The 25,001-nt window shown below is 39.5% G+C and overlaps 1 protein-coding gene across 1 annotated transcript; it reads left to right on the top strand.

Moving 5' to 3' along the window:
• Positions 1–2,693: 2,693 nt before the first annotated feature.
• LOC136851513 (uncharacterized) lies at positions 2,694–3,691 on the top strand. Its single transcript, XM_067125679.1, has 3 exons — positions 2,694–2,710; positions 2,926–3,097; positions 3,185–3,691. Exons 1-3 carry the CDS (start codon positions 2,694–2,696, stop codon positions 3,689–3,691), a joined length of 696 nt encoding a protein of 231 aa, XP_066981780.1.
• Positions 3,692–25,001: the final 21,310 nt, after the last annotated feature.

Below are 25,001 nucleotides of genomic sequence, written 5' to 3'. Positions count from 1 at the left end.
ACGAAAATATGGAACGTGATGAATATATAAATAAAGATAAAATCACAGAGCAGAAACACTGGGTACTGCAGGAGCCTTTCGACACTAGTCCTTTACTTAGCAGACTGAAGGAATTTAAAGTATGTTTACAAAAAAGCTCATATAAAAGACAGAGAGGGATTACTAAAGGAAACATATAGCACCTGGAGATCCAACACAATTGAAGAATTAATACCACTGCAGAAGCAAGATTAAATACTTAGAGGTTTTTACAAAGGATTAAGATCAACCGTTCAGGAGCAGGGACAGGACAATTAAAAGATTATACAGGTTCGTGACTGACCACCTAAAAATTTTAGTACAACACAATAATTCTCTCTTTTTTTTTTTTTAACAATAATAACTTTTTGCAAGATGAACATTTTTACAAAAAAAAAAAATATATTAAACATACGGATATACAGAAAATATATATCAAGTAGCTACCTTGTAATTAAGTCAGTGATTTTATCTTTTAGGTCGTTCTTGAACATTTTTCTAATACAGGGGTCCAAATAATACATGGGGCTAAGATTAAACTTACAACTGGAAGTAAGTTGGATAAACAATAAACTCCAATAGATTTCTTGAGGAAATCTTTCGATCTAACAATCACTGAACTTTCAGTCAATTTATCCTGTGAGAGTTTTCACTTAAGTAGATAGATATAGCATTGGATGCTTGTGCAGTTTTGACTGAATACTTGTATTTGCTTAATACGTACATCTAAATCTTTGCTAGATTGGCCAATATAAAATGAGGGCCAATCAAACATGGGTACATATATTATGTTGTTGTTTTCTTTAGGGCTATTTTTATTAACATTCTTTTTGAGTGTGTTATTGAAAAACAGGGTTTACCTTAAAATGTTTAAACAATGATTGCATTTTCCAAACCACTAAAATAAGGCAAGCTAGAATGTTCTTAGAGTTTCTTTCTTCTGTTACTTTCACTATAAAACTTTTGTAGGCTTTGTTATAACAGTATCTAGTATGTGAAGGATAACACAAATCTGTCCTATTTTCTTATGTATTCAATTTCTTTATCCAAATACTGGGGACTGACAATGCCAAGGCTCATGTAAAAACAAAAAGAGGAAAAAATTTATATTTTGATGTTGAGGTGATGGCCTGAATAAAATGGACATAATTAGGATTGTTAGTTGGTTTCCTATAAATACTGAATTTAACTTGAAATGGTTCTCTATGTATTAAAACTTCCCATCCTAAGAAAGGGGAGGCCATTGTGTTTCTAATTCTAACGTAAACTTAATGGATGGTACCTGTGTTATTCAAATTACAGAGTAAATCATTTTACATTAATACCAGCAGGCAAAACAGCTAAAATATCGTCAACATATCTACCACTTTAAAGGAGTATAGATGATATTGAATATATATTTCAAACTTGTACATGGAATTCTTTGAAAAACGATATATACCTAATATCATCTGTCATCTTTTAGGAAGAAGCATGTTTGTCCTTTCTTTCGTACCTGGAAGAAAGACAACAGTGAGCAGGCGTGATTTCTCTTACAAGACAACCTGTCTGCTTACTGCTGATGTTAGTATGAGTGGATCGCGTCTACGACCCTACTACGTGTTGTTTGAGAATTGTCAGCCCCTGTCGTATTTTCTAGCCTTGCTTCTGAACCTCCAGTGGAAAAAGCATATGCCCTCTGTAGGTTCTTGTTTCTTCTGTTTAGGCATCCCTTTGTAGTCCTGTCTGGGGAGGCGTCTTTTGTATATGGGGTGGCTGGCTTGTCTGGTTCGCTGTCTGATTCTATGTCTGCACTCTGCTCGGTCCGACATGGTGCCGCTACTGCTGCTGCTGGCTGTGAGGGGTCTTCTGCTTTGTGGGCCATATAAGTCTCATCGACCATTGGGAACCCTTCTAAGGGAGTGATAGAGGCTTTCAGCGTGGCTGCTACTTGTCTGGAGGGAGTAATTTTGTGTGGAGTACCTACCTCACAAGGTCCAAGGTTGACTCGGGTTGGTCACCCTTGGTAGGCAGTGTTCTACCGGGGCCCCCACATGGTTGAGGAACTTCTTGGCTTTCTGGGTGGGTGGCATGCTGAAGGATTACTTCAGCTGGTCCTTCAGTATGTTGTAGGTGATGGGGGATCCAAGTTCCTCGAACCATCCTGCTATCTGCTTGAAGACGTTGTCAGACAGGAATTTGAGGATGGCATCTGCTTTCTGCATCACTGGGTGATTTTCTTTGTGCAGAAATGTTCTGCCCACTCTGGGTGGTGGGGCATGAAGAGCAGCAGGTGTATGGAGAGGTGGCTGTGGAGTTTTCATGCTGATAATTGTTAGACATTGCTGGTAGAAGCAGTCAGATATCTTTGGCGGTCACCAATGTAGTGGTACTAATAGATACGGAGGTCTACCATATAATCTATGTACAAAACTTTTACAGGTCAATAGCTCATGCGAGCTACAAAGTGATCCCAACCCCTTATTGGATCAGGAAGGGATTAAATTCCAGAGCTGTTTCTTCACAGACACAGATTACATATGATTGGATACAGACATCCTGATTTGATTATACCCTCAATGCAGGAAAGCTGGCATAGCAATATGCAGAATGTTGACAATACTTGAAAAGTGACAATACGGGGGTTGAGATATCTGCATAAAAGACGTGCGAGAGAATTTGTTTCTCTCGACTCCATGGATTTTCCTCCCAGGTTACTTATCATGGGAGATAGCAGGTTTTATTCGTAGTCCTACCATGTGACCATTAGAGGGTATATAAGCTTCATAAAATGGCCCACTAGAGAAAAGGTAAGGAATAGAATCAGGCAGCTTGATCACACCATGCCAGCAATTTTTGTCATACCTGTGACGAGAAGCGATCATCCCCTTCTTACCTATGACATCCCTTCCTGCCTGTGTTGAGAAGCAGCCATCCTTCCTGCCTGCTTGATGAGGAGAAGCAGCCATCCCTTCCTGCCTGTGATGAGGAGAAGCAGCCATCCCTTCCTGGCTGTGACAAGGAGAAGCAGTCGGCTCTTCCTGCCTGTGAAAAGAAGAAACAGTCGGCCCTTCCTGCCTATGACGAGGAGAAGCAGTCGGCCCTTCCTGCCTGTGACGAGGAGAAGCAGTTGGCCCTTCCTGCCTGTGACGAGGAGAAGTAGCCATCCCTCTCTGCCTGTGACAAGGAGAAGCAGTCGGCCCTACCTGCCTGTGACGAGGAGAAGCAGTCGGCCCTTCCTGCCTGTGACGAGGAGAAGCAGTTGGCCCTTCCTGCCTGTGACGAGGAGAAGCAGTTGGCCCTTCCTGCCTGTGATGAGGAGAAGCAGTTGGCCCTTCCTGCCTGCGAGGAGGAGAAGCAGTCAGCCCTTCCTGCCTGTGACGGGGAGAAGCAGTCAGCCCTTCCTGCCTGTGACGGGGAGAAGCAGTCGGCCCTTCCTGCCTGTGACAAGGAGAAGCAGTCAGCCCTTCCTGCCTGTGACACTGCCTGTGACGGGGAGAAGCAGTCGGCCCTTCCTGCCTGTGATGAGGAGAAGCAGCCGGCCCTTCCTGCCTGTGATGAGGAGAAGCAGTTGGCCCTTCCTGCATGTGATGAGGAGAAGCAGTCAGCCCTGGAGAAGCAGTCAGCCTTTCGCACCCTCCATCTGCACAGTCTCAGGATTCTGGGAGAAACAACATTTGCTATCCCATCCTGAAGCCACGTTTTTTATGACATCTTTGAGCCTAATGCCATCATGCCAGCTTCATCTCTTCAGCTGAAACTCTAGCCATAAAAGATAACTCACCATCTCACTAGTTACGTATTTGAATTGATCTACCTTCCAATCTGTTCCCTCTATCTATAATTGCTTTGATTTATTCTGATTTGTGTCATGTTGATTGAAAGCTGAGGGGAAGCAACATCTCATTTTCTTTGTTTGTAGATAAGGTTGTAAATAAATGTTCTATATTCTGTGAGTTTCTTTTTGTATTCAATTCCCATATTTCAATTGCTGGTGTCAAATCCTATTTGTTTAGTGACTGAAAGAATCTGTAACATTTCTTGGAATCGTAACACATGCTGTATTAAACCATGGCTTATCTACTTAAAGACGAAACTTTCTTGAAAAGTTAACACCAGGAACAACTTTATTCATCTACTTATTAGCCTTAATAAAACAATGTTCATGAACCAACTGGCCAGCCTCTCCTAGATGCAATGCCTATAACATCTTTCAATATAAGATCAAGACAGTTACCAGATTGGTAACAAGCCTTGGAGATAGCTTTGTGAACAACTGCCATTTTGGTAAGCAAGCAGCCATAAATAGTCATCTCAATCTGGGTACCTATAGCTGGCAAAGACAAAGGTTTATCAATCTTCCACAGACTTTAACCACTTATGCTTCATGACATCCTCACTCATAAGATGCAGTGAAACCCTCTCTAATATACTAGCCATTCTATGCACCCTTGAAATGGCATTACGCTTGAGTAAAATCTTCTTCTTAAACAGTTCTAGAATAAGTCGTAAATCAGACACAACAGTTCCATAACAAAAGAGGACATAAAAATTAACAGCAGTTGCATCCAAGTACTTTTTATTCTTATATAATTCATATGGACAACATTTCTGCGATCGATTCTGTAGACCAAAATTCAGTTCAATATTGCCGGAAAGAAGCAACAACATGCAAAACAAGCATAAAGTAACATTTAAAACTTAACGAAAACAATAACAGGAACAATATATAAATGTAAAATTAGTATTAAAAAGTGTATGCCCATAAGGAATAATATTGTCGCTGGAATGGAACTGGTCAAAAGGGATGAGCCACCACCACCCAGCAAGGATAAATACGTCTGCAGATTTACCAGCAACTGAAGGAAGGACAGTAGTGGTGGTTTTGAAAATGAATTCATGGGTAAAGATAAAGAAAAAGAAAATGGTAAGGCCAAGACATCCTCTTGCTAAACCACCAGGCATCCTCGACCTTTCTACTAAACCTGTTTGCACACTGTTTGAAAGACAAGGGGAAGAGGGAACTGAAAAAAAGATGTCAGTGGATTAATTTAACACCACTTTCCATATTTGTTCTTTTCTTTTAGGCACAGATGATGATGAAGGATCTTCAACACTAGTGTACCAGAATTATTAACTTCAAACGCAACCTACGGAGACCAACTACACAACATCCATTCGAGCTCAGGAGACTGCAGAAAGCCAGAGAGTATTGAAAAGCCAGTATCAGATACGTTCGACAATGGATATGTGAAAGAAAATATGCCTAATTATTCAAGAATGAGACACCAGTAGCTGAAACATTGCCCACCATCCAATACAGGAAGTATTTGGTAAAGAGGTAGCTAAAAATCAAAACGGAAATATAGAAAAACATATTAAGAAGGAAATGGTTTTCAGAGAAACTGAAACTCCAGAGTTTGATAGCGGTATCAAAACAACTATTCAGAAAGAATTAGACCTAAAATTCACTAACTCCACAAGAGCAAAACGAAGTCACAACAAGAAACAAACTTAACAGCCTCTACGGTAATCATATCTTTTTGAAGGAGGAAGTGGAGTGCTTTCTCTACTTATCACAGCATCAACTTACAACAGATGAGACAGAGTTTTCGTCCCGTCTTCACTGGTATAATGGCATCGAGATTCTCCATCACAAGGGAAGAATTTCTGGTAATACGCATCTCGACTATGATAAAAAAAAATCTCGTTGTGACAAGAATCAAATTTAGCTGCTTAGAAATTACACCGGGTGGCCAACCAATAATTTGTTTGTTTCTGGAACAGTTATGTAATAAACTGATGTCTACACATGAGACCCGTAGGGTACTCCTACTCTGCTCAGACTTCCTTTGCAGCACTACCTTTATTTTCCTCGCTTCATTCTCTATGTCAGTATGTCACCGCCCCCGGTCTAGTTCTCGGGAGCAAGGTTGGGATTTTAGCATAGATTTGGGTTGGCCTAAACACGCTGCGGAGCGCACCAAAAATGTCTTATATGTACCCTGCCACCAAAGAGGATAAGCTCTACTTTGGGGAACAGAGTCTACAGTTGCTCGTCCGTTATCATTGTTCACGAAGTTGCAAAATAGAAGCGAAAAAACTTGCAGAGGCTAAATGTATCTGTATGCAAAACGTAGTATATTTATGCAGTTTAATTAAAGCCTTAAAATAAAACTATAAATGGATTGTCAGAGACAATTAAAGCATGTTCACAGGTACACAGTGTACCATACAAGACTTTAAATTAGAGAAACTTTTTTAAAGTTTAAAAATTAAAATTCTCGGAACTTCAAGCATAAAAGTCAAAATTACATTAACATGAAACTGATAGAGTCATCTGAACCAGTTCATGCATTCATTACAAAGTAACAAAATCCTAATTTGAAAAATGCATAGAGTAACTCTCAGGGTCTTATGAAATTGGAATTTTTGGGCAAGCGCAACTTATGCTACCTTGCTTCTCTCCCCGTATTTTGCTAATGTTCTGTATATAACAGATCTGACAGTCGCAGTCATTTGCATGCAAAGGGCACTAACGGGGCGGGAACATAAAAAAACAACGGCAGTTCATGGACTGGAAAACACAGAGGTTCACTCCAAAGTTTCCATTCACACATCATTAAGTGAGAGTTACAACGTCTGACGCTAGTTATGAGATGCGATGTCTGATGAGGCGGGACTGTCCTTCCTTTTTCCACAAAGTTGAATCGTCTTGAGCTTCCAGGTTGGTACTTAGCCTTGACAACTGCCATAGGTCTTTTCGCAGCACACTCTTGGTAACGTGATTTGAACTGGGATGTCTCGCGCAGCTGTGCAAAGGGTTTGATAGCTGAAGTGGATTAAGGTTTAGTTGCTATTGTTATTGGCAGTAATCATTGTTTGTTTCATTTTATTTTCTTTTCTCTAGAATCCTTCTCTTCCTAACATTAGGTTTACTCATTAATACTAATAAGTGAATATATATATATATATATATATATATATATATATATATACTATATATATATATATATATTTATATGTTTTTCTGGTGCAGGTGGTTCTTAAGACTCCACAGTATTACTTTACTCTATAATGGCCTTGCAAGATAACAGGACATATAAAACACAAACTAAAGGAGTGGTACAAGGGCGGAGGTTCTTTCTCAAAGGTAAGTCGTAAACACATGGATACAAAATAGGTATATTCTCATAACACACAAGATCAAAGGGAAAATTAACTGAAACATGTTAAATTGCTGCTGCACTGAAGTCACTCCCGAGGTGGGAGAAGCTTAGAGATACTTAGGAACACGGACCAGGAGATTCTGCTACGATCGTCCTTCTGAAACGATGTGAGAACTTAGGTTACAATCTAAGGCTGGAATTTGGGAATGAATTACTTTCGGGTGTTTTAGGGCACAAGAACTCCCGAGGTGGACATGACTCAGGGCAAGGAGGCAGTGAACACGTGGGCCGAGATTGAACCAAAGAAGCTCAGGGAATACCAAGTTATAGGCCCAGAAATTTAATAAATGCACAGGGGCGAACATAACGTGACTAAGCAACTCATTCTAGGTACTTTACCAAATTGTAGGGGCGTAAGGCTGACGTCGGCGTCCAGCGGCGTCTTCTGCCAGGGTTCACGTGTGTGCATCGACAGGCATCCTCACCAGGCTGCTTTCAAATGCCGTGGGTTGGGGAAGCGGGAAGAGAGCGCCCTTGTGATGATGAAGCGGCTGCAGTTGAGTTTTCGCTCGCTTTGGGACTTGCAAATCCCCACTTGCAATGGATGCTGACCACATGGTTGGGGTGCAAAGCAGAGGACAGCTACTCCACGTGGCGCCGAGGGAAAGAGGGGGGGTTGGGCGAGGTCTGCACTTGTGACCTCTTTGCTTAAACTACCGACTATGTGTGAAGGCAGGCTTCTCTCGCCCTGACCTTTGTGCTTCTGGTTGGGTGTAGGGGCGATGTCTGACCAGGTCACGCTTCTGTACCAAAGCGGCGCAAGCCAGTTACTGCCCAGGTGAAAATTATAACTTTTGAGTGTCTCTTATGACCCCGACTTCTGCTGGTTGTTAACCCAGACCAAAATTCACTACCTCTCACGGGTTCAAATAGACAGAGGCCTATCTATCGGCCAAGCAAAGCAGAAAGCGGGGCGCTTTCTGGCGTGTTGCAGGTGCTAATCTTTACAGCTCCCCTAGCAAGATGACATTCACACCTTCAGTGCGAAGATGTCGATAACAACCTTTAAAATGAATGAAAACATTCGACTTTATTTTCTGTTTGCTTTGCTACAACTATTTACTTTACTTTATTTGCTAAACTCTGCAGTACTGATCAATAACAAACTGAAGAGAGTGTATGCTTCAGGTGCAGAGTGTAATTTAGAGTATACAATAAGTTGCCCTTACTTGTAAAATTGGTGTGCTGAAATGCTTCATAAGTACTGATTCTACCCATTCTTTGCTAGGCTTTTGCTTTACTACTGGGATAATAAGCGCTCAAAGAAAATAAACAAAGGAACACTTCAAAGTTACAAAATAAAAAAAAAAAAAAATTAAACATACAAGAACTTGGGATGTAAAGGAAAACCGTAATAAATCAACCAACTTCTTACTGCTATCCTGGAATTACATGCATGCGATTAGTTGTGCCTTGAAGAGTCGGTATAAGTGGCAATACACCGTTGGTTTTAAATGATATCCCCTTTACTAGAAACTGTAATAACAAAATTCAATTCCTCTTTCCAATCGGTGGACAATAATTGTTCCCAAACTCGATTAGTAGGCGAGAGATTATTCGCAGTCTTAGTCGCTAACTATAGCAGCTAAATTTTACATCCCGACCTACAACTTTCGAGTGTAAGTTATTAATAGCTACACTCACTCGAAGTATGAATGGGAGATAAACAATGAGAAATTGGACAGGGATAGAATTCTCCACAAAAATAACTCAATAAAAATAAAAAAGAAAACTACACTGAATGACAAACGAAGAACATGACTTCTTACTGAGGGGCGGGACACGCCGCTGGTATCAAAAGGATAACGTTAAAACTCGCAAGGGCAGGAATCTTATGACTCGAGAGTCATTGTAGAATAGAAAAGATTAAATGAAAAGAGTAAATAATATACTTGAAAACGAAGAAGGATAACAGAGTGAAATTGTTTATTGTTTATTTATTAATCTAGCATGTCGCCAATGGCGACAGTCCAGAACCTCTCAGCCCACACAGGCTGGAAAGTAAACGAGGCGCTACCCCTTCAGGAAGAGCTGACATGCCTGCATTGCCCAGGGATGGGGCGTAGGCGTGCCACACTTCCCCTCTGTCTCTCTCACTGCTTCAAGGTTCAAATGATTAATGCATTTTAAAAGGGGATGATCTCCCATATGTTAACTGCCGCTCTGTAGTAGTGGGAAGTGTGAAGGATCAAACAGAGAAGGATGGGGATAGAAATTCCAAAGGAAAGGAAGAAGATAGCGGAAGGCCTTGACATCCTGTTCTGGATGAAAGGCGCCAAGATGTTCAAAAGATGAAGAGGTGGCCTTATGCCAAGTTTGCACAGGTGCCAGAGGAGCTCGGGAGCTCGTTGTGGACTATCTGCGATCGCCCACGCCAGTGCCCGATTCATACATGAACCTCTCCTCCTTGGACCGTTGTCCTTGGCTGGGGAATCAGAGGGCCCGAGGCCGAAGGGTGGCAAGGGTTGCCATCTGGGTCAGCTGCTGGAACAACTGACACAGGAATTTTGTTCACCAGCTCGGACATTAACCCGGCGCAGTTCACTGAAGTTCATCAGCCCAGGAAGGCTGGGGCGAATCATGACTCGCGAAGGTCTGCAGCGGGCGAAGAGGGGACAGCTGGAGGCGTGGTTGACTAGCATTCAGTGGTGATATTAGCTCACGCCCGGATTGTGAATCCGTGCCTTTGGTTGAGCCTCCGCTGGGGTCATGGGAACCCGTCTCTCTTGTTACCGACACTGGCAGCGGCACCAGGCCGGGCGAAGAGGGGGTGTTTGGAGTTGGATCCCTTGGAGGGGGATCAGGGGCATGCTCTGGCACTGACATTGGTACTGGCGCTGGTCGCTTAGCGTGGTAATGGTCTCATCTGTCTGGACGGACAGGGGCTGGCACTGCTCAGTGCGCCCAAGTGGCACTGGCAGAGAGTTGACAGCCGAAGAGATTCTCTGAAGGAGATCTGGCTGAGAACCTCGGCAATGGCACTGCTGCCATGCCAAGATGGACTCAGTTTGGAGGATTAGGTGAAATTTTAGACCCAGAATTGGCTTGTAGTTTGGAAGGGGATGTAAAGTCTGGCCCAGGAGGACGTCATAGCCTCCCTGGAATGTGTTTCGCTGGCAGAGATGCAGGGTCCTGGCTCTGTGAGGTCAGGTGAGGCCCTCAGTTGGACCGTGGGAGGATCATTTTAAAATCGTTTAAGCCCTCAATTGCTTGGCCGAGCTTGCATCGGTGTTGGCTCCATAGGGAGACATGTCTTTCCTTATGAGGGACATTTGCGGCGTCAAGTCGTCAAATGCCTTGACCTGGCGTGCTGAGTATCTACCTCGGAGATTACCACATATATGAGACCCTCGGCAGGAGGGCCTAAGGACTCAGGATTCGTTACTGCAGGGCGTGGCGGATTACGGACTTATTATTTCTGATTTGGCCCATGAGGAAGAGTGGCCTCAAACTTTGCCACACACGTGCAAAGGTTTAGCTGAAATCTCTTCCTTTCTTGCCCCTACAGAGGTGTAGGCGACTTATTAGTGGGTTGTCCAGGAGAAAGAGGCTCTGGTAGTTTACTTCGGCATTGTTCTTTGGAATGCGATCTTTACAGAACCACGCACACAACGGGTTTCTGTGATTGCCCATTCTTCGGCGGAGGGGCACCCGAAAGGAAGGCGGGTGGAGTAATTTTGCACTGGAGGGAGCTCTCCTGGGGGTGATGAGTATCCCAGGAGTCAGCGATGTGACAGCATTCCACCAACGTCATAGGCTCCTTCTCTGCGACGGGCGTGGCAAAGGGCGGGAGGGTGTAGAGTAGGAAGTGCTCTATTTTAATCTGTTCGATTGCCTCGTTGAGGGTCGTAACCCCCACGGACTCGAACCATTCGGCACGGGCATTCTCGGCCTGGTAGGCCCAGTCGGCCCAGGTCTGATTTACTTCCTTCACTTGCCCTCGCCAGCGCCTCCTCCAGCGTTCAGGGGTTATTTCGTACGCCTTGGCGATAGTCTGGCGGACGACATCCCAATTTTCCTGCTCCTCCAGCGGGAGAGCTTTGTAGGCAATAAGGGCCTTCCCTCCAAGGAACTTGCCCAACACCAGGGAGAGTTCGGCTGCACTCAGAGGGCGGGCCTTTAGGACTGTCTTGGCGTTGTCGAGCCACCTCGGGCTCGGCCTCCGTTCACTTGGCCTTGCGCCCAGGCGAGGCCACCTGGCTGAACACTCATCCTGGCTGGCGGTGGAGGCGAAGACGCGCCATTGCAGCATCGAGTTCATGGGCACGCTGCTTGTCCCTTTCTTCCCTTTCCGCTTCTTCTCGTTTCCCTTGAGCCTGTCTCTCTGCTTCTCGTTCCCATCTAGCTGCTTCTTCTCGTCTCTCCTGAGTCTGTCTCTCTGCCTGTATGGCGTCCATCCTCTCCTGTACCCAGTCTCTTAGTTCTCTCCCGGAAAGGCTGAGTTCCTTCCCAGAGGACATGAAGAACTTGAAATCCTCGCTCTGCTGAGATCTGGTCGACATTTTGCAGGTGGAAGAGGACGCAAGTAACAGAATTAATTTCCCAGAGCTGTGGGAATTTGGAATTTTCCCCAAAGGACGTAAGAATGATCTCCGCCCTGGCACAGTGGACTACAGCGGGAATTAGGAATTGGAATTCTCCGGTCTCTGAGTTACTGACAAAACGGGCTTGTGGGGACGATAATGTAAGACAGATATTTGGTCTCCCCAAGGGTGCACTGACAAACGGGCTGACTTGAGGACAAGACTGGGTTGTCTGAGTCTTAAATTGCAAACGAAACGGGTTTGTTGGGGACGATAATGAGCGAATATTTGGTCTCCCAAGGTACCGACAAACGGGCTGAGAGCGCCAAGGACTTCCCCGAAGGTTGACTTGTGACTCAGGGCAAGGAGGCAGTGAATACGTGGGCCGGGATTGAACCAAAGAAGCTCAGGGAATACCCAAGTTATAGGCCCAGAAGTTTAATAAATGCACAGGGGCGAACATAGCGACTAAGCAACTCGTTCTGGTACTTTACCAAATTGTAGGAAGCGTAAGGCCGGCGTTGGCGATCAACGGCGTCTTCAGCCAGGGTTCCGCGTGTGTCGTCAAGAAGGGCCTCCTCACCAGAACTGCTTTCAGGATTGTAGGTTTAGGGGCGGAAAAGGGCGCCCTTGTGATGATGAACGGCTGCAGTTGAGTTTTCGCTCGCTTTGGGACTTGCAAATCCCCACTTGCAATGGATGCTGACCACGTGGTTGGGGGGCAAAGCAGAGGACAGCTACGCCACGTGGCGTCGAGGGAAAGAGGGGGGGCGGGCGAGGTCTGCACTTGTGACCTCCTTGCTTAAACTACCGACTATGTGTGAGAGCGAGCTTCTCTCGCCCTGACCTTTTATTGCTTCTGGACGGGTGTAGGGGGGGCGATGTCCTGACCGGGTCACACTTCTGTACCAAAGAAAACGGTGCAAGCCAGTTACTGCCCCAGGCGAGAATTATAGCTTTTGAGTGTCTCTTATAAACCCGACTTCTACTGGTTGAAACTAACCCGGGCAAATTCTCCACCTCTCTGGAGTTCAAAATAGACAGAGGCCTATCTATCGGCCAAGGAAAGCAGAGAAGGCAGGCACTTTCATAGCCTATTTTGGCGCTAATCTTTACAATATATAAATATATTTTTTTATTCGTTCATATTTGCATCGGACTGGCATCACCTTTGTTCATTGCCATCTCCGACTTCTTTATTCCCTTTCCAGAAAAATGGAGGGTTTATTAACAAGCAGACTTACCATCAAGTCATTTGGTCATTAATTCTAAGGAAAATATATCATTCTATTCTTTGTCTTTAAGTACACTTGTTTCTCTGTGGTGCATGGAATTAGAGGTAGGTATTCAAGCCCTTTATTTATAGTGAGTCGAGTAGCTGACTACTAGTAGCTGCAGCTTATCTCAGATGGAGTCCCTATTTTGTGAATATCTTATCTAAAGGCTACTAAATTCAGCAGTCCCCTTTCATGTAATATGATTGTATTTATGCAATTTTCAGTTTCCAAATTAATTCTCATAACTAGTATGAAGCCTCATCTGCTCTGTGTGTGTGATGTCGACATTCAGTCACGTTTAATCTTCCTTTTCATTATGAGCACAACTTTCGCCTCTTTGCAAGAGCTTGCAAATGAGGATGTCTGTAAATGTGCATTGCCGTCATTCTTTAGTTTAGTTCTATTGTCATACCAATTTTCTCTAAACTCTTTCCCATTCCAAGAAGATTTCTTAAAAAGTTTTCCACTTTCATGACACAGTTGGAAATATTTGTTCATTCTTAAACGTTTAATAATTCCATTAATTTTGAGATGGCACAGTTCAAATGAAATGTACATTCTTCGAAATAATAACACGTCATTATCCATATGCAAAATTAGTTATGCCTTACAGAAGTAATGATAAATTTAATAAAAGTATCAAGATCTAAGCAAATAATTTTTTTTTTTTTATTATTAAATGAAACAGTCTGTAGATGGAAATATTCAACGGTGCAAAATGACATGCTCCAATCTTGAGATCTTTTTCATGAAATCACATGATCAAAGAAACAGATGAGTACAATGTGTTTATTGAATGGCAATATGAAATTATTTCATATTAACATACATCTTAAATGTAGGACTTTATAAAATGACATTGTATCGATACAATGTGTTTGAACGATAAATAAATTTCTACCATTAACAAAGCAGATTCATTTAAACATATGTATTTTTCAGTGATTCGAATCAGTCGTAAAGAAATTAGTGTATTATTAGATAGTTTTCCAGACCCATGAACTGTTTATCAGCAGTGGTAAACCAGCTGTTAAGCTCGATTTGCTCTTCCGTAAGAAAAGTTCATACCTTAGTCCTTCAGTTCACCCAGTATTTACTAGTAGATTGCTTTTTACTTAGAAAGAGCTGGTTAGGTCTTTTAGACTTATCATGGCATGTTCAAGGGAACCTAGATAAGGGTTTTGAGTGCAGAATAATTCAAATAGACTCTAGTGCTGCTTTCAATTTAGTAAATCACAAGGCACTTATTTATAAACTTCAGAATCTTGGAATGGGTAGATATGTTTTAGGAATACTTCAAGATTTACTTACAGGTAGGCAGCAGCCAGTTGCTGTGGACGGGATCGTTAGTGAACCAAGACCTATTGTGTCTGGAGTTCCAGAGGGCACTGTTGTTAGTCCACAGTTATTTTTAGTGGATACAAGTGATATGGTTGTTGACCTGGAAAACAAGACTATGATGCAACACTTGTGGGTGTAGTAAAGTCTCCATTTATGATAATTGAAGCTGCTCTCAGCTTCGGTCGGAACCTGGAAACAGATCAAGGAATGAATTGCAGTCGATGGGGTATGAGGCTAGACTCCAGTAAAACAGCTATTGAAAGCAGGTCTCGTGTAGATTTTCCCACCCCATCATCCCCCCTTCAGGTGGATGGGACTTTTCTGAATATGAGTCTGAGCTTTAACTATTCACAAATTTAACTTTTTGACTCACATCTAACTTTTGAGAAACATCTAATGAAAGTTTCAGCAAATGCCACACAAAGTCAATTATTGTTCATAGGGCCTCATATATTTATAACTAATAAAATAAATGCAGCCAGTTTTAGGTCATTTGTCCTTCCTTTACCGAAATACTGTTCTCTGTGTGGATGTCTTCTTCCATGAGCTATCTCTTTTAGACAGAGTGGATCGTGATGGTTGGTTCTTTTTCCTAATAGTAGCAGTGATGACTTGGGCCATCAGCGTATGGTCTCTTGTTTATGAAATATAAGTTGTATTTCCAACAGAGACCTTTCACATTCACAGATTGATCCTAGTCACATATTATCTGCCGAAAGCAACCAGATTCATTAAGCAGGCAGCACCTATATATAGTAATGTGCCTCGCTGTCGTACTTCTCAGTTCCATTAGTCCTTTATTCCTTACACCATTGGTCTGTGGATCAGTCTCCCTGAGGATGTCGTGCAAATGGAACTTCAGAAATTCAAGAGAAAATGCGATGCATAGCTGCCCTAGTGCTGTTCCTCTTGCATTTTGATACATTTCAGTCTATTTATCTATTTATTAATTTATTTTTTCTTTTTTAATAAGTGGTATCTCTTCTTTCTGTATTTCCCTTTACTTCCTCTTGCTTCTTCCTAATGAGCACCATATTCCCTGGAATCTTGGTGCAAGTCAATAGCTATGGACGTATTCCATGTGAATAGGTTTCATCTAACGAATAATATAATCATAACAATAATAATAAGCTCAGTTGAGTTTTATAAGTTTCTTAAACAATATAAATCAATATTTTCGAGTTTTTATCTGCTTTAATTCAATACAAATATCTGTTATGCTGACATTTACTGAATAAGATTAAGAAATGTTTTGATTTTTTTAACATTTACAGATTCACTTTCCTATCCTTGGCTGATTTTATATTTAGTTTAGTAGATGAAGAAAATGGCTCTGGGATTCTGATAGTCTATCTTGCTTATTTTTTACTGAAACTTTAATTGCAGGTTTAAAGCGATTTTATTTTTCTTTTTTTTAGAATTTCATCTCTTTATCAATTAACTTCCAAAAAAGACAAGCCTTCTCTTTGGGGGTCGGAACCCCTAACCCTGTTTAAATCTCCCAGCGCTGACCTGTTATTATCCACTCACAGGTCGGCGGTTAAAATCCCCAAAGAATTGTTATGTCATCATTATCTATTTCCAGGTGAGTTGCATGCTTACAATGCATTCACCTCTTTATTCATAGATTTTTTCTATACTGTTTTATGTTTGTTTATTCTTTAACTTCAACGTTTTAAAGATTTTTACTTAAAGAATGTAGGTGGCTTCACATTTCAAGTATCTAAAATATCCGTAGTGTTGATATATTGATTTTTCGACTTCTGCAATTATCTCTTTTTACAATAATACCCAAGCGCTGAAGTACATGAGGTTGTCAGCAATATTTTTTTTCTTATATAAGATCATTAACACTTCGCTGACTTTTTTTTTTTTTGCTATGGGGGCTATTCATGATTCCACAGAAGGTAATATATTGGGCTTCATTTTAATAGAATTTTTGTTAATTTAACTCTCATGATGTCCTTTCAATGCTTGCATAAAAGTTGTATGAAAACACTATTAAGAATTTATAGTCCAGTATCTAGAGAATTTTCTTTTATAAAGTAAAGTAATCAATATTTAAAATGACTTTGTAGTTTTGCAGGACATTCTATGAACAGATAACGAAAATTCACTTCTATTTTTTTATTTCTCGGACATGAGCTAAATTTTTAGACTAGTTTTCTATTGTCATACAATAACATCATCTAAAACAATGGAGGGGTTTAATGTTATGAAATGTCTGTATCTAAGCATATATTTCCAGAAAATGAATAAATTAATGTACTTAAAAGATTACTTGCTAATGCTACAAAAGGTATTATTGATTAAAAGAATTTTCTTTATTTAAAGCAGTGTTAATCTTGGTTTTCCACCTTCCTTATCCATCAGTTCACCTTCGGTATCTAAAAAGACTTTTATGTTGCAATTTAATGTTTCTACACAAGACCTTTCTTGGTCATTCCAGCAATTATGCTGACGATGTTGCCACCTTGAGTGTCTCAAACAAGCGCTCAGAAACGGAAAAGAGAAGACAGCACATTGATGTGATAACTTGCCTTTTTCAATGAAAGAGAACGTTGAGGAAGTAAATGTTTTATATATATATATATATATATATATATATATATATATATATATATAAAGAAATATAATGATAATTTTTGAAAGGGGCGAATTAAAAATAAGTGTTTTCTATGGGTTATGGAAATTACGGTAAAAAGGTATAAATTCAAATTTGAAAATATGCAAAATGTAAAAAAAAAAAAGAGTTTGATATTTTGAGACCAAAGTAAAATAAGATAAAAAGGCATAATAATTTGTGGAATGTTAAAAGCGCTTCTCTCGCGTATCCCAAATGCCGTTACATCATTCACTATGTTGATATACAAATTTATCTTACTAATCTTTTCCTAGTTCTATATTCAATGAAAATCTACTTGCAATCTTAAAATGATTTTATTCCAGTTTCCAGCTGCTGCTACTTTATTGTGCGCTTTTATTCCGAAGTTTTTTTTTTTTTTTACAATATCTTTGTTAATAGTTTCTCAGTATTTCAGTTATTTTTTTATCGTCAGTTTTTAATAAAACAATTTATGTTGGTTTGAAAACAGCTCTTTTAATTTCATAGCACTTGCATATAATCCTTTTAAACAGCGTTATGTCTTTCTATATGACTAATGTATTTAACAAATTCTATAGAAGTTATGTTAAAGTGCTCTGCTGTTTAGTCCTGATTTCACTAACACATTCTTTTTCATCTAAAATTTTGAGATTATCTCTCTCTATATAAAGTTTTCCAAGGTTCTTATTTGAAGCTCCTCAAAGCAAAGGAGCCCTCAAGCAGCTGAGGAAATCTCTCTTCTCGGAAGCAAGATTTCACGAGGAATCGCTGCATCATTATTTGAGGATTTGTGAAGCTCTTTGTCGAGGAGAAATTTTATGAAGTTTTATTTTTTGGGGGGGAATTCCGGTTCAGGAAGAGAGTAAACGAAGTTTTATTTTTTGGAATTCCGGTTCAGGAAGAGAGTAAACTTCTTGATTCTTTGGCACTCGAGAGTTTTCTTTCTTTGGGCATTGGGAAATGGGTAAATGTTCAATGCATTTTAGGTGATATCCTTAAGAGATGAGAAGGTTTAGAGGTGATTAAAAAATATGGAGGTTTAAAAATTTAATACTATATATATATATATATATATAATGACCAATGTGTGTGTGTGTGTGTGTGTATGTATATATAATCGAAGCTACAAATATCAACCAATATAAAATCCACGCTGCCTCGAGAATACTCCCGATGGGAATTATCACCAGGAATTTACCAGTGATAAATGGACGGGCACTGGCAGGAACTCGATCCCGCGACACAGATACGCCACCAGCGGTGCCCGTCCATTTTATCGCTATAAATTCCCCTTCGTGATATTCCCATCGAGAGATAATCGCAACGCTGTAGACCCAATGATGAGTGACATTCGCTCCGTGATGTATATGAATCACAGTGTGATAAAAAATGTCATATATGTATGCATATATATTTTTACATATTTCCCTGGGTTTATGGTATTTTACAGGCCGGCAACGGAAACTTTATTTAATTGTCCTTGGAGTTCTGACTTGCGTAAAGGGAAATCGTAAAAATAAGGGAGAATTTAGGAAGTGAAGGCTCTACTTCATGAAATGTTACACGTAAACACTTGGGCTAAATTAAAGAATTATATTTACAAAGCAAGCATTTGAAGGAAAATGGATAAGTAAATTGATAAAGGGCTTGCAACGCTGAATCTTCTAAGGAGTCTTGATTAAAGGTAGGGCACAGGCCAAGATGAGTCCACTGTGATAGGTCCCTCTGCGAGATTTACACATTACACGCCAGTAAAGGAACAATTCTTAGAATATGACTCGAGTTTGCACTGAGGGCTCAAAGACGCAAGGGAATGAATGACCACTTTTACACTCCAGACACAGGACATTGGAAATGGCAAGGGATAAACTGGCACAAGTACAGAAATGAAATGCTGGTACTCCAGGCTTTCTAAAGGGCAAACTTTTGTGACCAAAAAGTCTTTACTCCACTTTACCTTGGGGGAAGCTGGTTTCTGACGAAAGAAGGACGAGAGAAGATCACACGTGTAGCGGTTCTCTCGAGGATGACTGAGGCTAGGTCTGGAGTTAGAATTAGGACAGGAAAGAATCTTCTCAGCAATGTTACCGCTCGCACGTGGAGGTCTCTTACTGCGTCTGCATGTCTTATGCTCCAACTAACTTGTATACTCTCCTTTCCTTTACTGTGCAGCCAGGGCTATGGAGTCAGGTGCAAACAGTGAATCACAGCCAGGTGTTCAGTGATTTGGGGTGGCTCTTCCCAGGTGTCCTGCGGGTGTAAGACAATTCAAGGCAGCTTAATTTGCCTTTAGAAGGCCGTCTTAAGAGGGGATTAGTCAGGGTAAGCTATCTTAAAACAGTGGCATAAAATATCTCCTAGCTCCTGTTATGTGTCATCTCAATATCTGTTCCAGGTAAAGGGACAGATAGGAATGTTGACAACTGGCTCTGATTTCTATTCAATAGAAGCAAAGGGAGTAAATTAGGTAGAGGGGAGATTACTGTACTGAGACTGCTGAGTTATTATAATACATATATATATATATATATATATATATATATATATATATATATATATATATATATATATATACATACATATATATATATATATATATATATATATATACATATGTATATATATATATATATATATATATCTGAATAATTTTATCACATCACCGTGATTCATATGCAAGCATTAAGCTACAAACGTCCTTTAATTAATATCCAATTCACTCTACCTCGGAAATAATATATTTTCATATATGTTACCCGAAGGGGAATTTTTTAGTTTATAATAAGTTCTTCGTCCTGAGTTCTTGTCTTCCGTGGTTCAGGCCACGAGACGACAGACTTATTATCAATAAAAATTCCTAGATGTACGTAAACTATATTGCTTTCGAGTAGAGCAAATTACATTAAGACTTTTGTAACTTATTACATATATATATATATATATATATATATATAGTGCTTACATATTTAACTTTGAGACATGTAATTGTGATTGCAAGAGGGATTATGAACATACGAAAAGACCAGTCTCTCATAATTTCATTCTCATCATTTTCTAGATACACAAATTACTGTATAAGTAAAACAAGGATGTTGTTCATCCAAGTTTTACCCAAAAAATAAGTCCATCTCTGAATCCTGTTCCTTGTTTGAAAAATGCTTTTCCATATATGATAATTTATGGAGTTCCAAAATGCTCTCTCTCTCTCTCTCTCTCTCTCTCTCTCTCTCTTCCCTTCGAGCTTTGTGCTTTACCGCTCTTGCCTCTAAATTGCGAAATTCCGAGTTCGATCCCGCTCATGTACAAATTATTTGAACCAATTTTCTTTAAACCCACTGTGGCTTTTTGGCTGCTGCAGCTGTAAACGGCGTGCATATAGCTGGAGCGAGTCGCTACCATAGAGAAATGAGAGAGAGAGAGAGAGAGAGAGAGAGTAATAAATAACAGACGTAATGATGGCTGCCGTGTTAGAGGGTATGCACATCATTTCAAAATTATGGATTTGAGGATTATGAAATGATTAGTTTCTCAGAGCGAAATAATAAATTAGACTTCCTCTTTGTTCTCCTCTGAGCCTGCCTGCCTGTCTGTCTGTCTGTCTGTCTGCCTCAGAAGATTTTACGTTGACATCCGAATTTCCTGTATTCTGGGAGCCAGGAAAAAATTAACTTCAATTTAGCTTCCTTCCACTTCCTTATACAGCAATTTGTCTTTACTTTCGTCGTTTATTGGAGAGTTTTCATCTCTGAAATGAGTCGAGATGTAATCGTATATCATGTAATAAAATACAGGATTCTGAAGACGTAAGGCTGATTTAAAGCCTTCGTCTCAGTTTTTGGCAGAAAATTTCTAAGTATTCCACGAACACAAGAATTTTCTTTTCTTTTTTCGTTATCTGTCTGATTAATTGTGCCTGCGTATTTGCGAATGATTGGCGTTTGTAATGATACAGTAGCAACTGGGATAATGAAGATAATTCGCAGAAAGGAGTGGTAACAAATGCTCCCACCAAATGCATGGAAGGTTTTCGTGTGATCAAAGAGTACTCGAGAGTAGAAATAGAAAGCTTTCCTAATGACACAGTGAAAGAGAGGAATGAATGTCAAAGGAACCTCGATCAGAGGAAAGATGAATATTATTTGATGTGTTAAATAACATTATACAAATGAGCAGGAAGAAAATTGTGTTGGAAAAACCATGGTAAACCACAACTATTAGGCTCAATAATACTACACAGCTGTAAAAGAATGGTTGGAGGTTCTTATTCGCTTATTAAAAACAAATTGGGAAGTACAACGTTGTTTCAAGGCAACTGTAAAAGTTTAATTTTCTTGAAAACTAAAGTTAAAGAACCAATTGAGTTGAAATGCAAACAAGGGAAGTCCGTAAACAGAATTTATACTAGGTAAAAACCGCTGTTAAAGAGCGAAAAAAGCAAGGACACTAATTTATTAGAACTTTCATGAGCACTAGAAAAAAGGAATGTAAGCTGTGGATGCTAAGATTGGGGGATGAAATTACCAGAAAAGGAAAAAGAATAAGATCACGATGCTCCAGTCATGAGCTGAAAAAGAGAAAGGAGGAAAGTCTAGGATGGAAAATGAGCAGAGAATAATCATTCACCAGAAATAGAGAGAAAACAGATAAGCAAAATAGAAGCCATGAAAGGTGTTTTGGAGAGAAGCTGTACAGGTAAAGAAAATGGTTCCAAAGTGTTCAAAGTAAAAGATTGCATGAATGATGTGGTTCAAATAAAGTAAGGAGAATGCTGAGAAGGTACAATAATACTTGATGTAAATTTATGTAAGCAGTGGACATTTTGATATTTGTTAATATAGTTCACAGCCACCGTTTCGAATAAGAACATATCCGAATGCGTAGTGCCCCTTGTACTGCATAAACAGATACACAGTATTTGACACCTGCGCTTTGCTTTTGGAAAGGAAGATATTTTTTTCTTATCAAGAATGTCATCAAGTAAGGGTTGTTGAAGATTCTAGGTGACTCTATGACTGCATTGCAAGAGACAACCTTGCATCCTGTGGATATGTCGTTTTAATGGCTCTTCTACTAAATTGGCCATTTGCAGTCTTGCGATTGATAAATAATTGCCTCCATTGGTTGTCATTATTGGCAATTGCCTGCTTAAGGAATATGTTCTCTCAGGCAAATAAGCTATCGTGGTATATGATATTAGTGCCCTTTTTCACTTAATATTAGGGAAATGTAGTACATGACAGTGAAAAATACACTCCTTCGTATGTTTTAACTTGATGAGTGTGACGCCAGACATTTCATAATCGGCAATCAATCAATTCAGTTCACATTAATTTGATCGACCGCAATAAGGAGTTTTCTATAGCATAAAGTTGATGATGCGAAATAGTATTATATTGACAAAACAGTAATTGTTCTTATTTTAAACCTTTCTTTGAATACCCATTACTTACTTTCAATTCTATGAGATATAAACTAACCGTAAATAATTCATTGTAATATATTATTCAAAATTTATATAGCTCACTCGAGCTGAAGGAAGGAGCTTTGTGGGTAATAAAAGATAAAAGCCAATTAATGCTGGCAAAGTCAGCGCAACGATCAAATAGGTAAATTCTTTGTCGGGAAATATTTTAATTACAGGTTCTTCTCTAAGGTGCTGCGTGCTGCTTTGACGTGTAGCCATAAATAATCAACAAATGCTTTAGTTTGCCAAATGAAAATAAAGGAAGAAGACAAAATATTCATGAGAAATACATTTATACTATTTTTAATCATTCTAAATAGGAAAACCACCTACGGCACATTTTGAGGTAGCGGTGAAATCTCGTCCTATTTTTCGTCATAAATGAAGCAGATAGAATGTTCATGAGACCTTGTAACACTGAATCTGTGATTTTGCTCCTCCACTCCGAAAGTCGGTTCTTCCACCACTGCCACAAAGAAGACTCGTCTCAAAGCCTCGGCTGTGTCAGCGTAAGTATCTTTGAAAGGACAATATTCCTGGAAGGACCAAAAGATATGGCTGCCTTCCTAAGTTGTAGAATGTGTAGTGCTACTCTAAGTGGTCTCTAAGACAAATGGAAGAGGGAAACTGGATGCTCGTTATTGATTGTTCTTAGATCTTTTTCTTTTTTTTTAATACAGACACTGAATTTCTCATATTGGAGAAGGTATTCTGGGGTTTCTGTGACTTTAGGGCTTTACTTGGACATATAATTACAGAGACCTTCAAGGAATAAAATATGCACTCCAGTAACTTTCGAAATAGTTATCATTTGCATAGATTTAGGTTTAAGCAATTAATAAACACTCACAAAGGCATCATATCCAATGTATAAGTAATTAGTGCAAAAAAAAACTATGGTCATTTGCTTTGACACAAGCGAAGTGTCATTGGGTTTTGGCTTTTCCTTAATAATTAGAGGTGAGTTTATTTGATACATCAAATTGTGCAACAAAATTGTCTCAAATGATCGATCGTATGAATGGACACTACTAATACAATCCCTCCAAAAACAGAGAGAGAAAGCGATGGAAAAAGAAAAGAAGGTTCTCGGTGGAAAGCAACTTTAGATAGTTACTATAACAGATATGCATATATGCCAGATAAATGAGTGAAAAAGTAAAAAAAAAAATAAATAAATGAAGTCATTTGAAGTTCTGTAGGATTTGTTGTTTCATTGGAAAATTCGGGAAAAAAGTGTTTTAATTTTTTACATAGGAAGTATTTGAAATATTAATTCCAAAAAGAGAGGGGAATTCAAAAAGGAACCTGCAGAACAAAGAATTAAGTGGACCTCGGAGGTTTCGTGTTAACAGAATAAGTGACCTTTCTGCATACCGAACCTCTAGAGGTTTTGTGTTAACAGCATAAGTGACCTTTCCACATACCGAACTTCTAGAGCAATACAGGATCTATATCTGTATCAGCAGATTTTCAAGTGTTTATTATCACCAAAATAACCATCCCTCTAGGTTTAACTAAAAGTGTCAATTAAAATGAACATTCTTTTTTGTGATAGAAAAAAAAACAAGCAAAAATTTTTGTATTTTATTTAAACAAATTCTTAGCTTCTCAGATAAAAAAATATTTTTTGATATCTTAGCAAGAACTCTTGAAGTAACAAAATATATATATGAACGATAACATTAACAGTAGAAGACCAATAAAATTTACGAAGGGAAAACAGGAATGATTTTTTCATTCCAGTCTCGTAGAAAGCTATAAGCATCACTCCTTCTTGAGACCCCACAAGAATTTTCTCGAATAGCAATAATAGAATAATTAATGTCATCTAGATTATATGCGCATATAAATGCTTATACCTTTGTAGAAATGGCAGCATATTTTCCCAGGATCAAAAATCCAAAATATGATTCTTCTGCCCCTCTCCAGCGATTCATATTTTCTTTTACGTTCACAGAGTACACACTCACTTTCGTGCGAGACTAACAGCTCTTCCTCCTCAGTGTCTGCCATTCCATTTCTTTTTGTCTCTGCAGCTGCTCGAGATTCAGGAATTCCCTAAGATTCATTTTTGAAAACAAGACTCAAGTTTTCAGAGTTCAAATTCTCCCTCCCGAAGATCAAAAAGAATATGTGTATTAGTTCTACATAGCGCTTGTATTTCGATGTTCATCTCTCTCTCTCTCTCTCTCTCTCTCTCTCTCTCTCTCATTCATTATTTGCATTCATTTTCCTTTTTTATTTAGGTAGGATATTGCAGGAAAGTGAGAAGAAACTAACATTAATCAACACCAAGAAGATCAAATCTCTTTTTTCTTGGCAGTAAAAATAGAAGGAGAGGAAATCTGAAACAAAATGAAAGTGAAAGGTATCAGGGGAGAGCGGAAATAAAAGAAAGGTTTTCTTGGTGACTCTTTCTCAAGTGTTTTTTTTTTCTGCGTCCGTTAGCGCCTTCTTATCTTTATCTTAGAAATCTTTTCCCCGATGTTTTAGATGGTGGAGGAAATTTTTTGAAAATGTTTTTTTTTTCTGTGTAAAGTATCTGTCGATGTTATTTTGTTT

This window comes from Macrobrachium rosenbergii, chromosome 3 (genome assembly GCF_040412425.1).
Source record: "Macrobrachium rosenbergii isolate ZJJX-2024 chromosome 3, ASM4041242v1, whole genome shotgun sequence".
NCBI classification, from domain to species: domain Eukaryota; kingdom Metazoa; phylum Arthropoda; class Malacostraca; order Decapoda; family Palaemonidae; genus Macrobrachium; species Macrobrachium rosenbergii.
Note: the sequence above shows the minus strand (reverse complement) of the source record. Positions and strands in the feature narration are given on the sequence as shown.